The 26,459-nt window shown below is 50.7% G+C and overlaps 1 protein-coding gene across 1 annotated transcript in view; it reads right to left on the bottom strand.

Annotated features, from left to right (window-relative positions):
- The window catches only part of LOC138511178 (dual specificity testis-specific protein kinase 1-like), a 546,159-nt gene that overhangs the window by 62,821 nt on the left and 456,879 nt on the right, over nucleotides 1–26,459 (bottom strand). Inside the window, exons 6-7 of the mRNA XM_069626684.1 lie at nucleotides 15,904–15,994; nucleotides 3,784–3,867 (exon numbers count right to left, since the gene is read on the bottom strand). Coding sequence (XP_069482785.1) covers nucleotides 3,784–3,867; nucleotides 15,904–15,994 — 175 coding nt within the window. The remainder of the gene's footprint in view (nucleotides 1–3,783; nucleotides 3,868–15,903; nucleotides 15,995–26,459) is intronic.

Here is a 26,459-nt window from a genome sequence, read left to right on the forward strand (position 1 = left end):
CAGGTAGTTCTTATAAAAGGATTTCAGGGGATTAGCAATTATTGGGTATCCTAGATAAACCATGTTTGAATGCGTTTCTAGTTTAGTCAAACCAAGGAACCATTTTGTTTCCATTTTTTTTAAGGTGCCTAGTTTTGTACAACTGGTGGATGAAAGTTTTAGATGGATTTATTTTTCAGTTTGCTGATATCAAAATCAAATGCATCCAATATTTGCAGACCAATAGTGTGATCCATTAAAACAAAACCATCTGCATAGGCTATCTAAGCAATTTTGGGAGCAACAAAGGATGCTTCCAAGAGACATCGCCCCACGTCCGCCTCATACACATGAAATAATGTGGGTGCAAAACTACATCCCTGTCTTAGCCCACTGGCCTTACCAATAGGTCTCGTAAGAAGGCCTTCAGTATTGAGCCTGACCTGCATCTTCGAGTCAGCGTGTAGGTGGATCAAAATACTTAGGAGTCCCCGGGTCATACCAAACGTGTCCAGTTTAAACCATAGCCTTTTGCAGTCTACACAGTGAAGGCCAACAATAAATCCATGGCGGACACATAAATGGGAATGGAGTTTTCTTCCCATGCCAAATTTGCAAACTACACATCAGAAGCCCTCCACTGTCCGTACCCATAGATCGCCTAAAATCAATTTAATGGATATCAAAGATGTTATTCTCAGCACACCAGACTACAATGTGCTCAAATACAACAGATGCAAAAATCTTACAGTCAGCATCCATGATTGCAATTGATCTATAGTTAACAGGGTTACCTCAGTCCTTTTTTATAAATTGGGATTACATATGACAGATCCCAACTTTCCGATGTATTCACGGATATCACAATTTCTGTAAATAGTATATAGAAAATGTTGGACTAGAGGTCTAAGTTTCTTTTAACAGGGCATTTGACAGATGGTTGGGTCCCCTTGCTCTTGAGACTCCAGAAGTCGATAGTAAATGCCCAATTTTGTATTTTCAGAGCTAACTGTCTGATTGGCAATGGGCAGCTACCTTGTAACTGCCCTGGGAGTCTGAAACAAGTTATTCGGTGGATTATGGCCTTTTCGTTTCATGTCAACAATTGTATGTGGTGTATTTTTAGGGATATAATTTAGTATGGACTTTTAGGCTGGTCCGATAGCACAGAGAGGAGAGCACTCGCTTTGACATCTGTGCAGAGCCTGCCGACGCAGGTGCGAATCCCAGCAGGGCCAAACTCAGCCGCTCATCCTTCCGAGGTTGATAAATGAGCGCCAAACACTGTGGGTAATAATAAGCAGTGCTCAGACACCTGAGGGTTTGTAGCGCTATATAAATGCTAAATTATTATCATTATTATTTTTATGTTGAACACCTTTATGGAAATTGTTCTGAAATAAAGCTTTGTTTGTTTGAGTTGATGCTGGCTGGATTTGAACCTGTGACTACAGCTTACAGAAGAAAGTACTCTACTGGCTATCACACTACTATCTGCATGAGTCTCCATCCCAGCGCCAGCTCTTTGGGTCACCTCTGGCCTTATCTCAGAACTAGTGCGTCTGTCCGCCTTTTAACCCACTTCCGATTCTACCATTTGATTAGTCTTTTCATTGTCATACCTCCAACTGTGTTGTACTTTCCTCCTTTCCCATTGTGACCTTCCCCTGTCTGGGTTTTATTTCCATAGGGTTGTTCATAGCATGGATTCTTTTTCAGATGTCTTAATTTTTTCTCTATCTTTTGCTTATGCTCATTATCTCGTATGTTCTCTATTACGCTGTTCCCGCAACCGCCTGTCAGTCTAATTCTGTATTTCTTTCTCCTTTGCACCATATCCTCTTCCTACCAACTCATTGTATGCCGCTTAATCACCCCCTAAGCCCACTCAGCAGCTTGCCAGTCTTGTTCCTACTCTTATTCAGGACAGTGTCCAGGGGGTCTGTAAGACAGATCTCACCAAAGTTGTGTGATAGATTATGGAAGAATTGAAGCCCACGCCTTAATCCTTTGAGGCCTTATTTCCCTTATGTGTACAGCCTGCTCTTACGGCCAGTGGAGACACCCCCGCTCTTACGGCCAGTGGAGACACCCCCGCTCTTATGGCCAGTGGAGACACCCCCGCTCTTATGGCCAGTGGAGACACCCCCGCTCTTATGGCCAGTGGAGACACCCCCGCTCTTATGGCCAGTGGAGACACCCCCGCTCTTATGGCCAGTGGAGACACCCCGCTCTTATGGCCAGTGGGGACACCCCGCTCTTATGGCCAGTGGGGACACCCCGCTCTTATGGCCAGTGGAGACACCCCCGCTCTTCTGGCCAGTGGGGACACCCCGCTCTTATGGCCAGTGGAGACACCCCCGCTCTTCTGGCCAGTGGGGACACCCTGCTCTTATGGCCAGTGGGGACACCCCGCTCTTATGGCCAGTGGAGACACCCTGCTCTTATGGCCAGTGGGGACACCCCGCTCTTATGGCCAGTGGGGACACCCCGCTCTTATGGCCAGTGGAGACAGCTGGAGACACAGTGCTCTCTTGGTCCGTGGAGACACTCTGCTCTCATGGTCCGTGGAGACACCCTGCTCTCATGGTCCGTGGAGACACCCAGCTCTCATGGTCAGTGGAGACGCCCAGCTCTTATGGCCAGTGGAGACACCCAGCTCTTATGGCCAGTGGAGACACCCTGCTCTTATGGCCAGTGGAGACATCATGCTCCTATGGTCCCTGGAGACACCCTGTTCTTATGGCCAGTGGAGACAATCTGTTCTTATGGCCAGTGGAGACACAGTGCTCTCATGGTCAGTGGATAATACACCCTGCTCTTTTGGTCCGTGGAGACACCCTGCTCTCATGGTCCGTGGAGACATACCAGCGAGTGGGCCTTGCCCCAGACAGGAGAAGTTGGTGTACGCACCTTGCAGAGTAGCTCCAGCCTGCAGAAGGGAACGTGCAGACAGTCTCCCATGAGAAGAGTCTCATAGTGCACCTTTATTCCACCAAAATACAACCACTTTTTAATTATATATATATATGTATATATGTCATTGATTCAAATAGATCAAAAGTGCACAACCAAAATGAAGACTTAAAAAAAAAAAAAGAAAAGTATTTTAAATGACAGGATACCATTGCGTGTATAGAAACATGAAGCTCTGGGGACTCAATGCTGGTGGCCCACCTGAATAACCATGAGGAATACCTGCGAAAGGATGCTGGAAGCCAAACACAATCAGGGCTCCTTTATATCTAGGCGCTCTCCCTTGGATACAGTTGTTGCCGGAAGGCTGTCGTTGCAATTGCAATTAACATTAAGTTCTGGAATTGTTCCCTAGAGTTAACCGCACTATTGATTATTCATCTTGGACAAGGATCATCGCCTTTGAAGAAGAGCTCTGCTCGAAACACGTGTCAGGCTGTGGAATGGAATTAAAAATATAACTCAACTGTTTGATGTATTATTTGCAAATTGGCGCAGTTCACTGATCACATTTACCTTGTTTCTTACTGAGGGCTCTTGGTCTAGGTACCCTCAAAAATTTCAAGTTGAACGCTGCCTTTTTTATTCATAACAATTGGTATTAGCGCTGGTCGTTCATAGTGGCTTTCTGGACCACTTTGCTCGACTCCTTTATATTTACACGGCCAGCCCAATCAATGACTCCTCAGGGCTGTTAGTCCCAGCCAATCAATGACAGGACAGCTCATGCCAACTAGGCCCATCTTCATAGCCAATGTCTTCTGTCTTTATTACTAGGAAACCATCATGACCCAAATGGGGTGGGAGACCAGTACATAAGCATCGTACCTCTGTTCGGGGAAGGTAATCCGGATCAGCTGGTATCCTCGCAATCATTTCGCACAGGATGATCCCGTAGGCAAATACATCGGCCTGGTGATTGGAGAATGAATAAGGTTGTGGTCAGTAGGACATGGAAAGCAAAAGAAAAAGAAGGGGTAAAACAGTACAGCCCAATACTTAGCTAACCGTTCTTCACAGAAGCCAAATTAGAAACTCAATTCTTCCATCTCTATTAACTGAGGGGCGAGAACATGAATGCACCTGGGACTGCAATCTTGACAATGAAGCATATACTGCAGGACTAGTCTCACACTGCATCTAGCTTCATCCTACTTGGGAGGTCATCTGCAATTATTCTGTGTATTCCCCTAAGTCTCTGCTCCTCAAACTCTTATTTGGCTCCACTTATGTACATGTTTCAAATGTTTTTAAATGAATTCTGTTAAAAGATCCATATGTAACATTCCCCAACCCCCAAGGGGGTTACATGTGCGTTATGTGGAACGCAGTACATGGCAAGTTACTTTCAGAATTCTTACACATTGAAACCATGGGGGCGGCGACAGGTGGAGAAGTAAATAGAGTGAGAAAGAAGGGGTGAAAGGGTTAAATGGAGCAAGAGTTGGGGGTGAAAAATGGAGGAATAAACAAACCTAGGAGAGGGGGAGAAAAAGGAGTAAGCAGAGCGAGAGAGGGGGCTAAAGGGGAGTAAACAGTGCAAGAGAGATGAGGGACACAGAGGGAGCAAGGGGAGAGAGCAATGGGGCGAGAGCGACAGGAGAAGTGGGGGTTGTAGAGAGCGACCAAGGAGGGAAGAGAGACAAAGGGGGGGGGAAAGAGTAACAGGGGGTTGGGTGGAGATAGAGCAACAGAGGGGGGAGAGCAACAGAGGGGGTAGAATGACAGGGGGTAGCGTGATGGGGGAGCAATGGAGGGGGGGGAGCAACGGAGAGGAGAGCAACAAGGGTGGACAAGCGAGGGGATACAGCGGCAGATGGGGATGCAGAGGGAGTGATGAACAGAGGGTGAGCGAGAACACAGAGGGAACAACAGATGCAGAGAGAGAAATGATAAGTTACTCTTATCACACTTAGTCCTCTTAGTCTTTTGTCCCCTATCCTCCATACTGCATGGGCGTCCCCTTCCAAGGGACTGGAGACGGAAACTTTTTCACCAGAAAAACCTTTCTTCTCCTTTAAATTTAGAGGCTTGTGGGGGTGCGGCCCAGGGAGCATGCGCTGCCCTGACTCTGCCGCCACAACTCAGTCCCCATTGACGCGTGGATAATAGATTTAACATTGCCTAATGACACCAGTATTATTAGGAGGGAGGATGGTGGGACGTATGGAGGAAAGGGGACTAAGGACGAATAGTATGTTAGTCACTACGGTGAGTAACTTATAATTACTCTTACGTCCCTTCCCCTTTCCTCCATACTGCATGGGCGATTACAACTGAATGTAGCCTCAGGGTGGAGAGGAGATCCTCCTTAAGCAAATAGGTTATTGAGAACCGCCTGTCCGAAAGCCACATCAGATCTAGAGCCGGCATCCAAACAGAAATGCTTGCAGAAAGCTGAGTGAGTGGCCCAAGCGGCCACATATCTTATGACTTGCCAAAGGACCTGGCGCTGGAATGTGATGGCCATTGCCTTGGCCCTGACTGCGTGGGTGGCATGTTGGCCGGAAGCGGCTTGTGCTGGCCTTCGTATGCTTCCTTGATGGCCAAGACCATCCAGCGGGATAGGGAGGTCTTGGAGCTCTGATAGCCTGGGCTTGCGCCTCCGAAAGTGTCAAACATGGCGTCCAATTTGCGTAAGCCCTTGGCCCTGTCCCTGTAGAATTTCAGGGCACACCTGACATCCAGGGAGTGCAGCACTCTCTATGCTTCGTCCCTAGGATCGGCAAATAATGTAGGAAGGACTATTTTCTTATTCAAGTGGAGAGCAGACGGCACCGTGGGCAGAAATGCTGGGTGTGTCCGCAGGACTACTTTGTCCCTGTGAAAGTTAGTATATGGTTCCGAGGCGACAAGCGCCTGGATTTCACTGACTCTACGAGCCGAAGTGAGGCCGACTAGTAAGGCCGTCTTGATGGTGACCAGCCTGATGACTGCGGATGCCATTGGCTCAAACGGTTTGTGCGCCAGAGCACCCAAGACAATGTTGAGGTCCCACACGTCTGCAGCCTCTTGACGGGCAGGTAGAGCCTTGCGAGCGCCGTCAAAAGTTTCTTGACGATAGGATTGGAGGAGAAGGTCCCCTCCTCCGAGTTCCTGTAAGCTCTGATGGCTGCGAGGTATGTACGGCAGGTGTCCACCAGCACACCAGAGTGGGCGAGGGGCACCGAGAAGGAGAGCACGTCGTCCAAGGTACATGCCAGGGGGTCGATTTCCCTGGAGTCTGCCCAGTGGCAGAATCTGGTCCATTTACTTATATATTGGGCCATGGTAGCCTTGCACCTTGCGCCCTGTAGGATTTCCAGACTAGCCTGGGAGAGGCTGAGGTGCCGCAGCGTTACCTGCTCAGGTACCACGCTGTGAGGGATAGTTTCTCTGGTGCGGGGTGGATGACCCTGCCCCCCTACTGCGCTAGAAGATGTGTTGGGCCCGTCGTGAGGTGAATCAGAGGCATCTCCGAGAGGCTAAGCAGCTCCGAAAACCATGGCCTGGCCAGCCACAATGGAGCTATCAGAATGATGTTGAGTTGGCGAGACTCCTTGATCTTGCAAATCACTCTGTGAATTAGCTGTGTGGGCGGAAAGGCGTAAGCCATCATTCTGTTCCACTAAAGCCAAAATGAGTCATCTCGCCCAGGGAGGCGGGGCCCTGTCCCTGTCAGGAGGCAACCTGAGGACACTTCTTGTTGTGCCAGGTGACAAAGAGATCCACCTGGGGATGACCCCACCTGTTGAAGATCTCCTGAATAACAAGGTTGTTTAGCTGCCACTCGTAATTGTCCGCTCCCAACCTGCTGAGTCTGTCCGCCTCCAGGTTGGATTCCCCCGGGAGGTGAACTGCAGTGAGGTAGATGTCGTTTTCCAGGGCCCACTCCCACATGCTGATCGCCAGTCTGCACAGAGGAGGGGATCTGGTGCGGCTTGTTGACTTAATACATGCTGGTCGAGTTGTCTGTCTGGATGAGGACAACCTTGCCCCTGAGAAGTGGTAGGAATGCTCTGAGCGCTAGCCAGATGGCGTTCAGCTCTAACCAATTGATGTGGTATTCCTGCTCCTGTCGGGTCCAGGTGCCGTGGACCGAGCGATCGTCCAGGGTGGCTCCCCAGCCCTCAAGTGAGGAGTCTGTGGTGATGGTGGCCAGCGAGGTGGGCAGCCGAAAGGGCTTGCCCCTTCATAGGTTGCAGTCCCTTGACCACCATGTTAGGTCCGGGTGGAGAGATGGAGGAACGTTGATCATCTCGGATTGAGAGCCCCGCTCCTGGTTCCATGAGGCCCCGAAGTGCAGCTGAATCCTCCTCATCCTCAATCTCGTGTGTGGGACGGCTAATAGGACCACTGCCAAGAGAGAGAGGAGATGCTGGTACCACTATGCCGAGGTCACCTCTCTGCTGAGGAAGTGGGTGGGGGCCCTCTTGATGGCTGAGATCTTGTCCTCCGACGGAAATACCTTCTGGGAGCACGTGTCCCAGATGAGGCCCAAGAATGTCAGTCTGCGTGGGCTGCAGCTGCGACTTCTTGAGAATGAGCGAGAATTCCAGATCATGCAGTGTGTTCATAAGGGCCCGGGAAGAGTGGTGAACCGCTTCCGGAGATGTAGCCCTGACAAGCCAGTCGTCGAGGTATGGGTAGATGTGGAGACCCTGCGCTCTGAAGAGGGCAGCCACAGTATTCATGAGCCTGGTAAAGACCCTGGGGGCCGAATTGAGGCCAAAAGGAAGGACCTTGTATTAAAATGATAGCCCGTGATCCTGAACCGTAGGAAAGAACGATGGGGCTGCCAGATCAGGACGTGTAGGTACGCATCCTTCAGATCCAGGGAGCACATCTAGTCTCCCTTGCACAATGTCTCCGCTATAAAAGCTGGCGTAAGCATCTTGAATTTCTGAAGCGGTAAGGAGAGGTTGAGAGTGGAAAGGTCCAGCACAACTCTCAGGCCCGCCTAGTTCTTCTTCTGAATGGCTAAAATCCTGAAGTAAAAGCCCAAGCCTTGCTGGGAGGCTGGGACTTCCTCCACTGCCTGGCTCTCTACGAGCGACCGGATCTCCGCCAGAAGAGTTGCTGTCCCAACCTGAGGGAGTGGAGGCAGGAGAGGCTGGGATAGGTAGGCGGAACCCCATGGTACTACGGAGAGGATCCAGTTGTCCGCGAAAATCTGACGCGAGAAATGTGCATGGAGAGCAAGCCAGCCCTCCACTGGAGACACCTGGACTCGAAGGGGCGCGTCATGTCTTCTTTCCCTCGAAGGCTGTCCTGGAGGAGGGGGACTGGGAAAAGCCCTTACTCCCCCACACCCCCTTTGTTGCTTCTGCCGATTCTGCGACAGCGAGCGGTCCCGCTACCTGGATCTCCGTTCCTGGAAGACACGGAACCCTCCATACGTACGCCTCTTGTTGGAGCGCTGCTGTGACTGGGTGTATGACTTGGGCATGGTCTTTGTCAAAATGGATAAAGACTTGGCCGTTTGTGAGCTGTTTTTCTTCTTGTCCAGCTCTTCGTCCGTGGTGTGGAAGAGCCCCCGCACCCTTCAAATGGTAGATCTAATATGCGTTCCTGGACGTCAGTGTTGAATTTCGTGGCCTGGAGCCAGGCTGTCCTTCTCATGTCCGTGGCGATACAGATGGCACGGCCAGAGGTGTCGATATGGGCCACAGCTGATTCCATGAGGTCATGCGCCAACAGCTTGGCCTCTGCCAGCCCTGCCTTAAAACGTGATTGGCTCTGCATAGGGAGTTCCGGGAGGAAGTCCTCAATTTCCCGCCATAAACTCTGGTTAGTGGCATGCCTGCATGGCCTCAGCGTTGGCCTGACGAAGATGCAGGGATGCGTTGAAATTGAGTTTCTTGCCATACGCTTCCAAAATCTTCTCCTCCTTGCCTAGTAGAGCCACAGAGGAGGAGGCTGAGGACGACTGAGGCTTGGAGTATAGTGATGCCGCAGCGATCACCGAGGAGTGTGGTTGATGATGGGCCGAGAGCAAGAGTGTATCCCCCTCCATCCACCTGTACTTGGCATCCAGGCGTTGATTGACAGGCTGGGTGGAGTGGGGCTTAAGCCAACCCTTCTTGGCCAGGGAGACATCGTCCTGCAAAGGAATCCCTGTTTTGGCAGTGGGGCGTCGTGTGAGGACTTCAGCCAGAATCCCCTCTGCCGGCTGCTCGACCTCACGCTGAGTGAGGCCCAGGTATTCTGCCAGACAAGCAAGACGTTCGTGGAAGGCCCTGGCTGAGGGCGTGTCCGGATCCTCTTCATCGTCCGTGTCCTGTGGATCAGGAGGATCCTGCAGATCAGGAGGATCCTGCGAAGGTGGAGGAGTAGCTGGAACCAGAGGCTGGGAAGCTGGGACCAGTGGCTGCACCGGGGCCGGGGGCGCCGGTGGAGGTGCTTGTGGTGCCGCTAGCATAGTCTGGAGGACTTCCCTGATGGTGTCCTTGAGGATAACCCCCATACGAGGTGACTTCATGAGGCCGAGGAACCTCTCGAAGAACCCCTCTTCACAGTTTGCAGAGGTGGCAGGGGGTACTGACAGGGTAGATGGGAGCTGCTGGAGCCGCTGCATACCCTGCCCATATGGACGCAGTGGGAAGCTGCCCTGCTCATAAGGATAGACTGTAGGCCACGTACCTGGTTGAGGCCAGTCCCACCTTGACACTAGTTCTTCGCCGAATTCCTGGGATGGCGTCAGACGTGTGCCTCTGTCTAGTGCGGCGGCCATCTTGTCGAGCTGACTGCCACGTGCCTGCGACGTGTTGCTCGACTCGCTGGACCCAGCCTCCTCCAAGACTCTTGCATGTGGATCACAAGGCCTACCATGCTCCTCGGGCCTAGACCCAGTAGGTGTGACACCCTCGACCAAGGGGTCGGTAAAGCTGCGTTTAAGCGCCCCCTCAGACGTACTGCAGGTACTAGGGCATAGCCCCTCGGCCATATTGCTGGTACAAGGGCGGAGCCCCTCGGATGACAATCCGGTACGAGAACCTTCGGGTCCCTCAACACTACCACCGGGAGTATCTCAGGATCCCTCTGCCCGAAGTTCGGTAGCTGCAGCAGCCTCGGTGCACATGCTTGTATAAGGACCTGACCGGTCCCTCCCACCCGGGAGAGTCCTTGGGGAGGAGTCTCCTTTGCGGGGTGCGATGGAGAAAAGCAGCCCTACCTTGGGCTTGGCTAGATGTTTCACAAAGTTCTTGAGATCCTCTGGAGGTGACTTCTGGAAGAGCTCCCTCAACTGGCCAGTCTGTTCTTCAGCACTTTCGAGGACAGAGAGCCACACGCTGTACAAGCTTGCCAACTGTGGTCTGGGCCAAGGTAATGCCCGGATGCCAATGTGCCTGGCGCGCGCTACAAATAAATAAAATACAAAACGCAGGCAGAGGGCGTGGGGGACTGAAGTTGGGAAGAGCCTGTTGCAGGATGGACACCTGCTGAACCCTGTGGAAGTCGACATGCACCGGGGAGGAGCGTGACGCCCGAGGACCAAGTACCTGAATGATAAAAAGACAAAAAATGACAAGGAGAAGAAGTATCCGCGCGTGGAATTACATGGCCGAAGCCAAACCTAGGAGCGCTGGGTAATTCGGCACGTTCCAGTTGATGCGGAAAAGGGGACCGAGGTGTGGCGCCGGAGGGCAGAGACAGGGCAGCACATGCTCCCTGGGGCGCACCCCCGCACGCCTCTAAATTTAAAGGTGAAGAAGGTTTTTTTCTGGTGAAAAAGGTTCCGTCTACTGTCCCTTGGAAGGGACGTCCATGCAGTATGGAGGAAAGGGGACAGGGCGTAAGGGTATGACAGATGGAGAGTAAGACGGACACAAAAAGCAAATACAGAAAGACAGGAAGACAGGACATCACAGAGGCAGAAAGTCAGAGGGGGGGAGACCGGTTAGATTGTCTGGAAGAATGAAGGTGGTGTGGGGATTCAGGTACTGTAAGATACTCATGGTATCAAAATTATGACAGACACAAGGGCTACAAGTTTTCAAAACCTTAATTTGAAACTTTGAATGGGTTGGAAAACTCCTATCTAGCCCTATATCTAAGATAGGAGTAATCTCGAACATCAGATAATAAATAAAACAGTCCTAGTTGTGTCATTCAAAAACATACATTTTAAAGTAGAAAACCTAATGCATGCCCTCACTATTACAATAAATGTGCACAGGGATAACCCAAAATGAAAAGATTGTTTCAAAAAGAAAATGTCATAAATGGCTTTCAGAAAATGGTTTAACACTCCCTTGCCCACGTTTGAAGCACTTTTTACATCAAAGACTTGACTGGGCCAAAGGGTTTCACTCACAACTCTGCCTGACCACTTCCATGCACGCTTTCACAACCTCTCATCAATGTCTTTTGGTATTTGTAGTTCTCTTGCTCCTAGCTTTTTGTAGTGTCCCATTACGTTCACTCCTTTGCACTCATATCCTTCTTAATGAGCTTTTATTCAAGACTGCGTTACTTTCTTACTTTGTTTTCCTACAACACAAACTTCAAAGCGATTTTACAGAGTCTTTCGATTATGCGACTTCCTATCGCAGGACCACTTTGTAATGGGCGCAGTAAACTTCATAACACGCCTTCCACTTGTCAGCGTACGCGGTTTCCCCAATAATATAGTTTCACTCGTAGTTGCTATTTCACTTCTTCTGACATCAACCAGACTTTTGTTCAGGTCATTAACTCACCCGATGATGTCTTTCTCGCTTTCGAGTTTGTGCCCTGCATATAGCGTTCATGGCTCCTTGCACAGCATTCCTTTCCTCACCAACTCAGCCATTATCCGTGAGGGGAACAGGGCAACCTTGGGCTTCCAACAGCAGCTTGTTTATCTTTCACACGCCTTTCTCCTTTGAACTCTTACGGCTTTGTAATCAAAAGGAACTCCCGCCTGGCCGCCTCTCGAGTTTCTGCTTTCTCAAACGGCCCCTTGGCCTCTCCCTTTGTGTTGCCTGGTTCACCTCGGTCGTGGAAGAAACGTTCTCTCTGGAACCCAGCCTTGCTCAGTGTGTCTGTGTTCCACCTTTTATACAGACAGGAAGTGCTAATTGAAGTCAGGTGTGATCGATTTCCTAGCCCTGCCTGACTCTGCCTGTCCTCATTAGTGTGACAATATGGTGGATTCCCATGGGAAATCATGTTCTTGTTATTCCAATGGGAAATCTTTATCCTTCTTTCGACTCAGTATTTAGACCAGGAAATGAGAAATAGGGATTGTGGGAGTTGTAGTGTCCGATAGGAATGAGAGGCAAGTCTGTCATATTACTGTCAGGAAGAGAAGGCTGGTGTTCTGCAAAGGCTGTGGGAGAGTAGAGAGATGGATATCAGGAAAGAGGAAGATAATATCGCGTCTCACCCTTGGGCATCCTTTTTCTACCCAAGGATCACCTACTCAGGTGATCCTCCCGCACTTGTCCACCCCCAAGGTCTGGATCAAAGGCGACAGCCGTGCCCTGGCCACCTGCGCCGAGGATCCGAGTGAAGAAAGTGAGAGGTTGTCCTTGGGTTTCTCACAGTACCCACACAGGACTGGGGCAAGTTCCATGGGATTAAGCAAATACAGAATCTATACCCCTTCTCCACCAAGAGAAGTGCCATAATCCTTTGAGACCTTATTTTCCTTATCAAAGGCGATGGCCGTGCCCTGGCCACCTGAGCCGAGGATCCAAGGGAAGAAAATGTGAGGTTGTCCTTGGGTTTCTCACAGTACCCACACAGGACTGAGGATAGTTCCATGGGATTAAGAAAATACAGAATCTATATCCCTTCTCCTCCAAGAGAAGTGCCGTAATCCATTGAGACCTTATTCCCCTTATGCGTGCACCCTACTCTTATGGTCCGTGGAGACATCCTGCTCTTATGGTCCGTGGAGACACCCTGCTCTTACGGTTCATCTGTAGAGACAGCCTGCTCTTACGGTCCGTCCGCAGAGACAGCCTGCTCTTACGGTCCGTCCGCAGAGACAGCCTGCTCTTACGGTCCGTCCGCAGAGACAGCCTGCTCTTACGGTCCATCCACAGAGACAGCCTGCTCTTACGGTCCGTCCGCAGAGACAGCCTGCTCTTACGGTCCGTCCGCAGAGACAGCCTGCTCTCACGGTCCGCGGAGACACCCTGCTCCTATGGTCCGTGGAGACACCCTGCTCTTATGGTCCGTGGAGACACCCTGCTCTTATGGTCCTTGGAGACATGTCAGTGAATAAATTCACAAGATACATTCGGAAATAAAGTGAAACGCATACAATGAGCATTTAGTATTGTGAATACAACATACAAGATCACAGAAAATGCTGAGAAACGTTGCTAAAACAAATATTCAATAACTGTTGAACTACTTGTATAAGGAAAAAGCAGCACATGTCAAAATAACCCTGTGACTGTATGTTGTATATCCAGGTTAGAGATGGCTATTTGTACCTGCCAGGGATATTGCCCATCTGACTGCACTGGCCCGTCTCAGGAATCTAGCGCTCCACTCCTAATGCCTTAGGGCTATATCACACTGTCTCCTCAGCACCCAGCCAGTCCTCCCCTCCAGCTCTCTTAGGGCTATAGCACAGTGTCTCCTCAACACCTGGCTCGTCATCCCCTCCAGCACTCTTAGGGCTATAGTACACTTTCTCCTCAACAACTGGCCAGTCATCCCCTCCAGCTCCCTCAGGGCTATAGCACAGCGTCTCCTCAACACCTGGCCAGTCATCCCCTCCAGCTCTCTTAGGGCTATAGTACACTTTCTCAACACCTGGCTCGTCATCCACTCCAGCACTCTTAAGGCTATAGTACACTTTCTCAACACCTGGCCAGTCAACCCCTCCAGCTCTCTTAGGGCTATAATACACTTTCTCAACACCTGGCTCGTCATCCCCTCCAGCACTCTTAGGGCTATAATACACTTTCTCAACACCTGGCCAGTCATCCCCTCCAGCTCTCTTAGGGCTATAGTACACTTTCTCAACACCTGGCCAGTCAACCCCTCCAGCTCTCTTAGGGCTATAATACACTTTCTCAACACCTGGCTCGTCATCCCCTCCAGCACTCTTAGGGCTATAATACACTTTCTCAACACCTGGCCAGTCATCCCCTCCAGCTCTCTTAGGGCTATAGTACACTTTCTCAACACCTGGCCAGTCAACCCCTCCAGCTCTTTTAGGGCTATAGTACACTTTCTCAACACCTGGCCAGTCATCCCCTCCAGCTCTCTTATGGCTATAATACACTTTCTCAACACCTGGCCAGTCATCCCCTCCAGCTCTCTTAGGGCTATAGTACACTTTCTCAACACCTGGCCAGTCATACCCCCCTCCAGCTCTCTCTGGGCTCATCGGGTCCGGACTCTCTCGTGCTTCTCCGGCCTCTCAGCTCTCCCAGGTCTCTCCGCTCCTCTGGATCATTCCTAATTTCTGTAGATTTATTTTAAGTGCTACGATGTGTCTGATTTCTCTTCACTCCCAAAAGGGATTTTGCATTGGCTTACCCCATGGAACGACTGTTAAGTCTCTCTGATTGCCATGCATGTCATGCATGTTCAAATAGGCAGTTTGGCACACCAGTACGCCGCCTTCATGTAACAACGGGGGTTCAACTGGCCAGATGAGTATTTTGGGGATAGCTGGAAGCCCCAGAACCCAGTACATGGCTCTGCATCTGTAGTTACTTCTCCACCTCACTGACACCTAGGAGCATGGCAGTGAAGAAGTACCAGACCAAGGCAGTGAGAGTTCCACTGCTGTCACTGTTGACACCAATGCAGACACCTGACAGAATGCAAAGGCAGGGACTGGTTTCTCCTTCTCTCCTTATGTGTGTTTCCAATTATGCACTGCAGCAATGTCTTCTTCCCCAGGGAAGTCCAGGGCCGGCCTTATTCTCAAATGAACGAGTATGTTAAGAAGAGGGCAGCATTAATAAAAGGAGCCCAACACATTGGACTTTGTCACATATGCCACCTAGAATTCAGACCCCCAGACAGGAGGACTTGCATTTTGAACAACTGTATTGTCGAAATACCAACACCCATGAGCTCTAGGTTCACCTGCAAATAGTGGGGCGGGCCAAAGCATTATCAGCACCGGTATAGCATCAAAGCCCATGCCTCTAAGCAGTTTGTCTAGGAGTGCAAATAAAGATTAAAAAGGAGAGCCCAGAGTCATATCGGAAGCCAGGCTTTTAGCCGGCGACCTGTATGGAGGAGGCAGGACCGCTTGCTTTCCCTCCATCTGGAATGATTTGGTCAATTGGCGGGGAGCAATTTTTGAAGGTGGCCTAAGTGAGCTTCTGATAGTGCTCCTCCAAGAGAACATCAATGACCCTGTGCAACAGCCGTACAGGACACCAGCCTGGAGGTGGCCTAAGAGCATGCTGCAGGTGTAGCTGGCATAAAGGGTCTGCCCCATGTGTACCAGTTGCTCCTGGTTTTTCTTTGTTGGGATCCTTGCCCTGATTTAATGGTATATGCCTTATCTGGATCTTTGACTGAAACCGCCCCACTTTGTAGGCATTAATTACCTACTCTCCCCAGGACACAGGCATCAAAATCTGCTTCACTGTTTGACTAGCTGAGCCATGTTGGGTGCTTCAGAGAACCCGTTGGACGTGATCTCACTGAAGGTTTCATGAGATTTTGATCAGATAGTCTTAGTTTCTAAGGAGAGGTTATGGTCTACATTCTTTAATGCAGTGGTCTCAGGAGCGGAATCCTGCATAGGAGGCTTGGCCCCCCAGCCCAATTCTACTACAGGCAACAGCAAAGGAGAGAAAACAAAAGCAAGGCATGGAGTGGATTCCACATCCCTCAGGAGGATGCAAGAAGTTTGGTAATAGCACAATTATCTATAAGATAAATAGAGGCTGTACACAGGACTAGGCACATATTAAAGAAGGCCAGACAGAGCCCCAGAACACTGACCAAAAAGGTTACTATTTTAAGAAAGATCCCTCCCTCATGTGAAAACAATACCTTTTCATCGTAGAGCTCCCCCCGCAGGACTTCAGGAGCCATCCAGTACGGTGAACCCACCACCGATAAAGGTTCTTTCTCACTGCCATCACTGAAAAAAAGGAGGCATTACAGCTATAGTCATGAAAACATGGACAAGCGAACCAATCGCCACAGGCTTTGTTAATAGGTAAATTTTACACCATTATATAAAAATATATTTGTATGCCGTTTATTACATAAAGCGCATTTTCAAAAGCAATAATTAAGGCAAGCAGTCTGGTATAGTAACTAAGTAACTAATTGTGCAGTGTTGGGGTCATAGATTTCTTTATGCATCAAATTACAAGAGATTTCCATTAGATTTACATACTTCCCTGCCTGGGTTGCCAGATCTATTTGTAATATTGCAGGACAGTGATCAGAGATTCCCCCAACTCCCCCGACCCCCGGTAGGATCACAAATCCCAAAACCCTCCAAGGCTGCCAGCAATCAGGGCCATTTAACGGAGTCAAACGCCTTCACAGCCTCGAGTGATACCACAGCTACTTCTTGTGTCTATTTGTATGGTCTATTATATGATGCAACCTTTTCAGATTGTTTGTAATGTTCCTGTGTGGGACGTTTCCTGTCTGATCTGCGTGGATGAGTTTACCTATCACGGGCCTCAACAGCAGTGCCATCACTGCAGTGAGGATCTTTCCATCTTGGTTCAGCAAGAATAGGGGTCTATATGACCCACATTCCGTGTCTGGTTTGTTAGGTTTGAGGAGGGGGATGATTATGAACTCCTGCAGCGACCCCTGTAACCAGACATTTTCTATATCTTCATTTAGCATCGCTAGCAGTGGGGGAAGGAAATCCGCTTCGCAGTGGGGGAAGGATATCCGCTCTGTATTCTTTGTAGAATTCACTGGGGAGTCCGTCTGACCCAGGGACCAAGTCTCTAATCACATTCTCAAGTTCCTCAATCGTGACCAGCCCCTCCAACATATCCCTCTCCTCCACACTTAGTCTGGGGACGTTGATCTCCGTGAATGTTTCACGTATAGCTACCATCTTCTCATCCGTAGTTTCCATATAAAGATTCTGATAATACTCCTAAAAACACTTGTTCAACTCCTCCTGGGTTTCCTGAAATCTCCCATCCGTCCCTCGCACGACCCGGATTTGTTGACGTGCATTGTACATTTTAACTAGGTTACTCACCGTAGTGACCACCTTACTTCTAGTCCATAGTCCCCTTTCCTCCATACTTATGGGAGATTACCAAGCACTCCTTACAGGAACTATGGGTGGATGGAAAAAAACCCTTACTGAAACAGGTTCTTCAGCACAGCCTGACCAAACTGATCATCAGATCTTGGGCTCAGGTCTAGACAATAATGCTTACAAAAAACCGATGGGGAGGCCCAAGTAGCCGCCTTTGCGATGGTCTCCCAGGGAACATATTTCTGAAAGGCAACTGTGGCTGCCTTGCCCCGCACCACGTGTGCATGAATAACTTTAGGAGGCGTCAGCCCTTGGATGGTGTAAGACTCCGTAATGCAGGCAGCGATCCATCGGGAGATAGTCACCTTAGAGGCCTGCTTACCTTGTGGATTACCAAAGGTCACGAACAGTTGAGAAGAGCTCCTACATTCGGATGTTCTGTCCAGATAGAAGTTAAGAGCCCTTCTAACATCCAGACAGTGCAGAACCCTTTCCGCCTCTGAAGCGGGGTTCGGAAAAAAGACCGACAGGGAGATCGACTGGTTTAGATGGAAATCAGAAACCACCTTCGGCAAGAAAGCAGGATTTGTCCGTAAGACCACCTTATCCTTATGAAAAGCCAAGAAGGGATGCTCCACCGACAAAGCCTGGAGCTCACTCACTCGCCTTGCTGAAGTGACGGCAACCAAAAAGGACACCTTCCATGACAGTTGCTCAAGGTCCACCATGGCCATTGGTTCGAAAGGTTTATGGCACTACGCCGTCAGGACCACATTTAGATCCCACGCCGGGTGCGGGCTACGAATCGGAGGATAAAGGCGCGTCAAGCCTGCAAAATGTCTCTTAACCACTGGATTAGACAGAAAGTAAGATAGGAAAACCACGAAAGATAAGTTCTACATGACAGAACGTGACACCCGACTCTGCTAAGTAGGATACAAAGGACAGTACCGTGTCAATTGCAGCCCCACTTGGGTCCAGCTGCTTGTTTAAACACCAATGACAGAACCTGAGCTATTTGCTTTTGTACTGGGACCTAGTCGAGGGTTTTCTGGCTGCCTGGATAACGCGCATGTTATCCGCAGACAGGCTAAGATGTTCTAAAGACCTGAACTCAGGCACCATGCCGCCAAGCTGAGCGATTGTGGGGAGGGGTGCCACAGTTGTTGTTCCCCCTGGTCAAGAAGATCGGGGGTCGCCGGTAACCTGTTCGGCGGATACACCGACAGGTGTTGAAGTTCTGAGAACCAAAACCTGGCCGGCCACCAGGGGGCTATGAGTAGAAGAGAAACTGTTGAGGGGGCAAGGAGTGAAAGTTCTTCCTTTACCGGCAGCACCGAGGTCCTTCCTGTGAAGGCTTGTTTGGCTATTGGTATGTCTCAAACACATTCCAGGCCTCATAGTACCGGCACTGCCGAGGTTCCTTATGTTAAGGCTAAAATTAAGATCCCTGATCCATCGAGGCGGACCCCTACTTCACTTCCTCACGTGCTGCAATTCCCCTCAGATGATGGCAAAATGGCGCCTGTTCCCGCCACGACCACAACGGCCATTTTGGGTGCTACCCCTACAACTACGCCATCAGCCTCAGGTGTAGGGGTTGGTTCTGTGGGTGAACATAAAATTCCATGTGCGCATCATTTTCGCCCGGTTTACGACTGGAACGCTTGGATGCCCCTTCCGCACAACATCTCGCTGCCTGTGGGTTCTGCACCCTTGATTTATGCGAATGCATCAGGAGATGGGCCTGTGTGGCAACCCTCTCCTCTGCGTCCCTGGAATTATCCTCCTCATGAGAGGCCTCCTCCGGTAGCTCCAAAACCGTCTCCAGAAAACACCTTTTTTTCGGCAAATTTCAGACGCTCATGCATACTGACCCCATGAGGGAGTATTTCAAGGGTCTTTTTAGGGCGATTTACCCGCCTGTGCCTCCGGCTTCACCCGTTCCCCCGGTGGCTCTGCCGGCGCCGCCCTTGCCTGCGGTACCTCCCCCGACCCTTCCGCCCTTGCCTCCACTGTCCCCTGTGGACAAGGCAGTGCCTGACACGGTTCAGCAGGATCCGGACTTGTCAGATGACGCGCAGGACGATCAAGACAACGAGGACCTGCCCCGCTCTATTAGAGATTTTCATGACCGGGTACGGGACATGATGTGCTTCTTGGATGTTCCGGGGTCCGAGGCAACCGCTCCGCAGGAGGGTGTGCTTTCGGGGGTGTTCACCCTGTCTCCTTTGGAGTGCACCGGCCTATTCTTGCAGAAGGACATTCTGGCCGAGGTCCGTAGGGTCTGGGAAAACCCACACTCTGGACTTTGTCAATAAGAAAATTGACGCACGATACAGGCTGCATTCTCTTGAAGAGGTGGCCCTGTCGTCTTGTCCACCCCCCTCCTCCACGGTGGTGGCTGCGGCTACCTTACAGTCCAGGCCTGCAGCAACCTCTTCTACGACGGCTACTCAGGTTCTGGGGAAGGAGGACAAGCTCCTCAACTCCCTTGGGAGGAGGATTTTCGGTAACTCGGCCTTGCAGCTCCGGCAGGCTAATGCGGAACTGGTGTTAGCAGGGGCGAATATGAAGATGTTGAAAGGTCTGTCGGAGTTCTAGGAGTACATTCCGGTCGAGAAGTTGGAATACTTTAAGCCGGGTTTATCCGATGCCAGAGTCTGGCCCAGGATCTGCTTGAGGCTGCGGCTCACCACGTAGACACTTCAGCTCGGGGCCTCATGCTAGGGGTTGATACCTCCCGACAGGCGTGGCTGCATGCCACCAAATTTTCAAAGGAAGTGCAGGACAAGGTGTTGGACCTTCCTTTTGACGGTAAGGAGCTGTTCCACTCTACAACGGATGTAGAGCTCACCAAAACGAAGGACAGCACCCAGACAGCTAAATCCTTGTCTGTCCTGGTTAAGACCCCTTTTAGAACCCAGAGACAAAGCCGGACCTCCTCGGTTTCAGGGGCTTTCTAGACCGGAAATCCCGCAGAGTGGATACTCCTTCGGGTAATAACTGCCGGAGGCAACAACCGACTCGGTTTTCTCCCAAGTCCTCAGCCTCCTCCTCAGGTTCAGGTGGCAACACCACTGAAAAACCTACAAAATGAGGGTTCTCCGCGCTTGCACGAGACCCCGGTGGGAGGACGCATCGCGTCTCATTGGGAGGCGTGGCAGACCATCACCGAAGACAGATGGGTCTTGTCAGATGCTCGGGCGGGCTTCCGCTTACCCCTACCCCCTAACCCCTATCCCACCCTTCAACCCTCCTTTCCAGCTGCCGGGATCGCCCTCCCTGTATGCCGAGGTGCAGAAGCTTCTGGACCTCAGAGCGGTGGAACCTGTTCCTCTTGGGGAACGAGGGGAGGGCTTCTACTCCCAGCTGTTTACGGTGCCCAAACCCAACCAGGCTGACCTGTGCACCATCCTAGACCTTTCCCAGTTCAATCTTTTCCTACCCCAAGAGAAATTCAAAATGATCATGCCCAGCCAGATACAATCTTCCTTGCAGATGGCCGATTGGCTCAGCGTAGTGGATCTTCAGAATGCGTACATGCATATTCTGATTTGGAATCCACACAGGAGATATCTCCGTTTCTCTTTGGGAGAGGAGCACTTCCAGTTTCGAGTGCGTCCTTTTGGCCTCAGCTCAGCACCGCGTGTCTTCACAAAGATAATGTCGGTGATTGCGGCCCATCTTCGTCTGCAGGGTATCCATGTGTATCCGTATTTGGACGACTGGCTCTTACGCAGTCCTTGCCCGTTGAAAGCCGCGTGCAATCTTCAGTCTCTCCTTCAGCTCCTGTTCCATTTTGGGCTGTCAGTGAACTGGCGGAAATCTTCCATGACGGTCTCACAGGACTTGATTTTCCTGGGCTTTCGCTGGAACACAATTGACTGCAGAGTGTACCTGACCGGGGACAGAATGGTGGATCTGCTAGCCACGTGTCAGATGTTTGCACAGTCGGAGAGCATGTCGGCCTGGTGGTTCCAGAGGCTTCTATGCCTCATGGCCTTGTGCGTGTTGGCTCTTCCTCTTGCTCGTCTCAAGATGAGGCGGACTCAAATGGCTCTTCGGAGTTCTTGGCGTCAGGCTGTGGATCCGGACTCCAAGTTGATAATGATTCCGGCTTCCATGAGATTGGACCTGGAGTGGTGGTCATCTCAGCAACCTGTCGGTGGGTGCGGGGTTTCAGGACCCAGCCCCTACGGTGGCAGTCACGACGGACTCCTCCCTTCTGGGGTGGGGTGCGACGTTAGATCGTCTTCAGGTCTCGGATCTTTGGTCGCCTCAGGACAAGCTCCTTCACATAAATCATCTGGAGCTTCTGGCGATCTTCCTAGCGCTCAGGGTGTTCAGACCGATCATTGCCAACAGGGTGGTCCGTATACGCACGGACAATGTGGTGTCAATGTATTACATCAACAAGCAAGGGGGAACCAAGTCTCCCCCTCTCGTGGACCTGTCCATCCAGATTTGGGAATGGGCAGTTCGTCATGGTGTCTGGCTACTTGCAGTACACATTCTGGGCCAGCTGAATGTCACAGCAGATGCCCTCAGCCGGTGGACAATGGTCAGCTACGAGTGGGAATTGAAGGCGGAGGTCCTCTCATGGATTTTCCTGCGTTGGGGCACGCCGGAAGTGAACCTCTTCGACACGTCAGGCAAAAAAGAAGCTTCCTCAGTATACCTCCAGAGGGGGGCTGGGAGCCTCCTCTCTGGGGGTTGCTCTTGAGATTCCATGGCACAACATGAGGGCTTACGCTTTCCCGCCTCTGGTTCACAGAGCGATTTGCAAATTGAAGAACTCCGTGAACTACTCATAGCCCCGTGGTGGCCGGCCAGATTTTGGTTCTCAGAACTTCAACACCTGTCGGTGTATCCACCGACCAGGTTACCGGTGACCCCCTGATCTTCATCAATGGGAGCAGCAGCTGTGGCACCCCTCCCCACAATCGCTCAGCTTGGCGGCATGGTGCCGGAGTTCAGGTCTATAGAACATCTTAACTTGTCTGAGGATAACATGTGTATTATCCAGGCAGCCAGGAAATCCTCGACTAGGTCCCAGTACAGAAGCAAATGGCTCAGGTTCTGTCATTGGTGTTTAAGCAAGCAGTTGGACCCAAGGGAGGCTACAATTGACCCAGTACTGTCGTTTCTATCCTTCTTAGCAGAGTCGGGTGTCCACGTTCTGTCATGCAGAACTTACCTTTCAGCGGTTTCCACTTACCTTTCTACGGACCAATGCTCTTACTCTCTGTGTAACCCAGTGTTTAAGAGGCATTTTGCAGGCTTGACATGCCTCTATCCTCCAGTTCGTAATCCGCACCCGACGTGGAATCTAAATGTGGTCCTGACAGCGTTGTGCCATAAACCTTTCGAACCAATGGCCACGGTGGATCTCAAGTACCTATCCTGGAAGGTGTCCTTTTTGGTCGCCGTTACATTAGCAAGGCGGGTGAGTGAGCTCCAGGCCTTTCCGGTGGAGCATCCCTTCTTGGTCTTTCACAAGGATAAGGTCATCCTACGGACAAATCCTGCTTTCCTGCCGAAGGTGGTATCTGAGTTCCATCTGAATCAGTCGATCTCCCTGCCATTCTTTTTTCCGAACCCTGCCTCAGAGGCAGAAAGGGTTCTGCATTGTCTCGATGTCAGAAGGGCTCTTAAGTTCTATCTGGACAGAACATCCGAGTTTAGGACTTCTTCTCAACTGTTTGTGACCTTTGGTAACCCACAAGGTAAGCAGGCCTCTAAGGCGACTATTTCTCGGTGGATCGCCGCCTGCATTACGGAGTCTTTCACCGTCCAAGGGCTGAAGCCTCCTAAAGGCATTCATGCACACCTGGTGCGGGGCAAGGCAGCCGTGGTTGCCTTTCAGAAATATGTCCCCTGGGAGACCATGGCTAGGGCAGCTACTTGGGCCTCCCCATCTGCTTTCTGTAAGCATTGTCTAGACATGAGCTCAAGAGCTGATGCTCAGTTTGGTCAGGCTGTGCTGAAGAACCTTTTTCAGTAAGGGGTATTTCCATCCACCCATAGTTCCTGTAAGGAGTGCTTGGGAATCTCCCATAAGTATGGAGGAAAGGGGATGACACGTAGGAGTATAACCAGGTTACTCACCGTAGTGACCACCTTACTCTTAGTCCATAGTCCCCTTTCCTCCATACGCCCGCCCGCCGTCCCCGCTAATAAGGTTCCTCTGTTATTGCTAATAGGTCTAGGACCTGGCGATAGAAAAGGACTGATGGGCGATACCTGCGGCGGAGCGAGGTGGGCGGGGTTACGGCTGCGTGCCGGGCTCCGTGCAAGAAAGAGAGGAAGGACACATTTTTTGGATGCTTTTTACAAAGTGCTCCGGTCCCGTCCCACAGGACGGAGAGATGTCCCATAAGTATGGAGGAAAGGGGACTATGGACTAGGAGTTAGGTGGTCACTACAGTGAGTAACCTGGTTAAAACTAAGTATTACAGAACTGCACCCGCTTTGTCCAAAAGTTTATAATGGAGGAAATATGGGTTCACTTATCCTTTCCGCTCTCCATCTGGTCATCTGCTCCAGCCGGGCAGGTCTTCGAGTCCAACCATACTGTCACATCCTCATGCGTCTCGAAGAAAAGTGCTTTGCTCTTGTGAATGACCTTTAGTTTCACCGGGTACAGCAACATATATTTGAAGCCAGCCTTGCGTAACCTTTTCACCGATATGTTGTTTAGACGCTGCTTCTGCACCAGGAAGGTGTAATCCAGGTACGCCGCGATAGTCGCCGTGGCCCTGCTGTTCGTTCCCCTTTTTCGAAAGTGCTCCAGGATCTTCTCCCTATCCTTATAGTTCAATATCTTGGCGATGATCGGCCGAGGAGGGGCTCCCATTGGTGGCCTCCTGGTCTGAGCCCTATGTGCCCTCCCCACTATGAACCCTTGAGTGAGCGACCCTCCGCCTATCTCCTGCAGCAGCATATTTCCAATATAATTTGTTGGGTCTAAACTTTCCTCTCCTTCCGGGAGCCCCACAATACATATATTATTCCTTTGCGCACGTCCTTCCGTCTCCTCCGACCTACTCTCCAGGTTACGCACTCGTCGTTGCAGCATGGCTACTTCCTTGGCGTTGGTGGCGGAGGCACTCATGTTGTCTTTCACCTCTTCTTCTAGCCCTTCAGTGCGTTCAGCCAGCGCCCTAACATGTTGCCTTAGGAGGTTAACGACCACAATGGCAGCGTTGATCTTAAATTCTAAAGAGGACTTCAATTCTGAGATGGCAACGTTGATCTTGCACTCCCATGACGACTTCAGCTCTACGATTGCTTCCAGGATCTGTTGATCTTTGCGCGTCTGTGTCTTTTCTCCTTCACGCCTTGCTCTGCAGTCTTAGCAGCTTACATTGCTTGAGTTGATTTGGTAAAACTGCCCATTGTCGGCTGTTTCCCTTTGGTTTTGCCCGGTTTAGCTGCCATTCCTGTTTCTATGTATGGCACTGTTATGAGTGACGTCTTCAACAATGCAATCTCACAGGTTCAAGTGTGCTACTGCAGTGCCAAACCGCAATTGTCCTCTGGGGTCTCCCAATCTCTGTACTTAGCAGCCTGGTCCAGAAATAGTGCTTGTGTGGCAGGGTAGCTCCGTGTTTCTGTGAAAGTCTGCTGTTCCACCACAGTCTCTATCTTCATCCTTGCATACTGCCGTCAATTGTGGGGCTGTATCTTTGTTTCTCGCCTGTTCCGACGGTACAGGCAGGCCTCTAGGTTCTTCTTCACTATGAGAGCCAGAAGCGTCTCAAGGAGGTCACCATGGCCCAGGTGTCATGAGGCAATAGCTGTGCGCCACTGGTCTGCCCGCGCCTTGCTGTGTTGCTGGGGTTCACTATCGGCACCGTCTGCACTGCAGTGCCCAGTGTTGCTGTAATATGTTGCAACTTTGCACCCGTGAGCCACCCTTTCTGTCGTAGCGTCTCATCCGCTTCAGTTGTCTGATGTAATTGTAATGACTCCAAATCGGATTTCTTGCCTTATGTCTGTGTGTCAGTCACACGTGTGTCTCAATGTGTGTTACCAAACTTGCTCACTGCTTTTCCAGTAGGAGCGCATTCAGTGGCAAGTAGCTCTCTTGCAGCCAACATCCACAGGTCTGTTGTGTACATTCTGTATTTCAGCCCATGTTGTACACCCTCAAGTGCCTGCGCACCATGAAATACCTTCAAGCCGAGGCCTTGTCAGTAGTTCGTACTGCCTGGGGCCTCGGTTTTATCCTTTACCATGTACTATGCCACAGTATGCAGCAACTTTGTGTCTTATCGTGCTGCAGCCGTTTGACGCTGGCACAACTTATTCCTCCCAGGGGCGCAGGCTGTGCTTACTGGGCTTGGTAACTGTTATTGTACGGAGGGGCTCGTATGACCCAGCTCCTCCTCTAGAGGTCCGCGGGTTCCTTGCTGTCTCGGGACTCAGCTGCCTTTTCGCTTCTTGTAGCTGGCACAATACGGCCCCCCGCATTTTACAGCCTCAAACCTCCACTGTCGTCCCCATTACCTCCGACAGGCAGCGTTAACGCTACGTGTCCCTCCATGTCCTTTTGCGCCGGAGTGTGTCCGGGCCTTCCACCGGGGGGTTGCTTGTCTAGTAGTTGCGGGTACCGGGCTCCCCCATCCTCCAATTGGGGCAGAACACCACTACAGTGGTGTGTGTCCTTCGCTGCAGGGGCGCACTTCGCCGTGCTGTTTAGTGCCATACGGCGGTGCATATATTCATCCGATCAGTGGGATACAGCGTGCCTGCCCTTTCAAGTTGCTACGTTTCACTTCCAGCCAGCTTCATTTGTAACCGTTACCTTTTGGGTTGCGGTCACTGTCCATCGGCTGTATGTTTCGCATACATATTCCTTTCCCTAAAAGGGGACCGCCATCTTATTTGGAACACTGCAGGACCGTACAGCTTTTCTTTGCTCCGTAACTTCTGTTCGCCACATCCGTTATGCCTGAAAATGCAGTCACAACATGCCGCTCATATTCACACAGCAGTGGGTCTGTTGATATATCAGGCACATTATACTGGTAATGTGCGCACTTCAGGATCTTCTAGCATCAGCAGGAGACTCTCTGCAACACGACTTATCCCATGGCTTGTTAAGCCACGCAACCCAAGCAGGAAACAAGTTAGCCATGTTTTTGGGATAAAGACTTTTAATGAAAAATAAAGGGGTGGAAAAATGCCTCTCTGACCCTGCTCTATGGGGAATTTCCCTACCTAAACAAAAACTATGGCTCTGTCTGTGTCAGGATGTCAAAAATAAAACGGTCCTGTGTCCAAAGTTCTATTCCGACTCTCACACTAAAACTTAACTCTAAAGTGAAAAGGAAATTGTCTTTAACATTGAGTGTAC

Source organism: Ambystoma mexicanum, chromosome 6p (genome assembly GCF_040938575.1).
Source record: "Ambystoma mexicanum isolate Mex_15411 chromosome 6p, UKY_AmexF1_1, whole genome shotgun sequence".
In the NCBI taxonomy this organism is placed as follows: Eukaryota; Metazoa; Chordata; class Amphibia; order Caudata; family Ambystomatidae; genus Ambystoma; species Ambystoma mexicanum.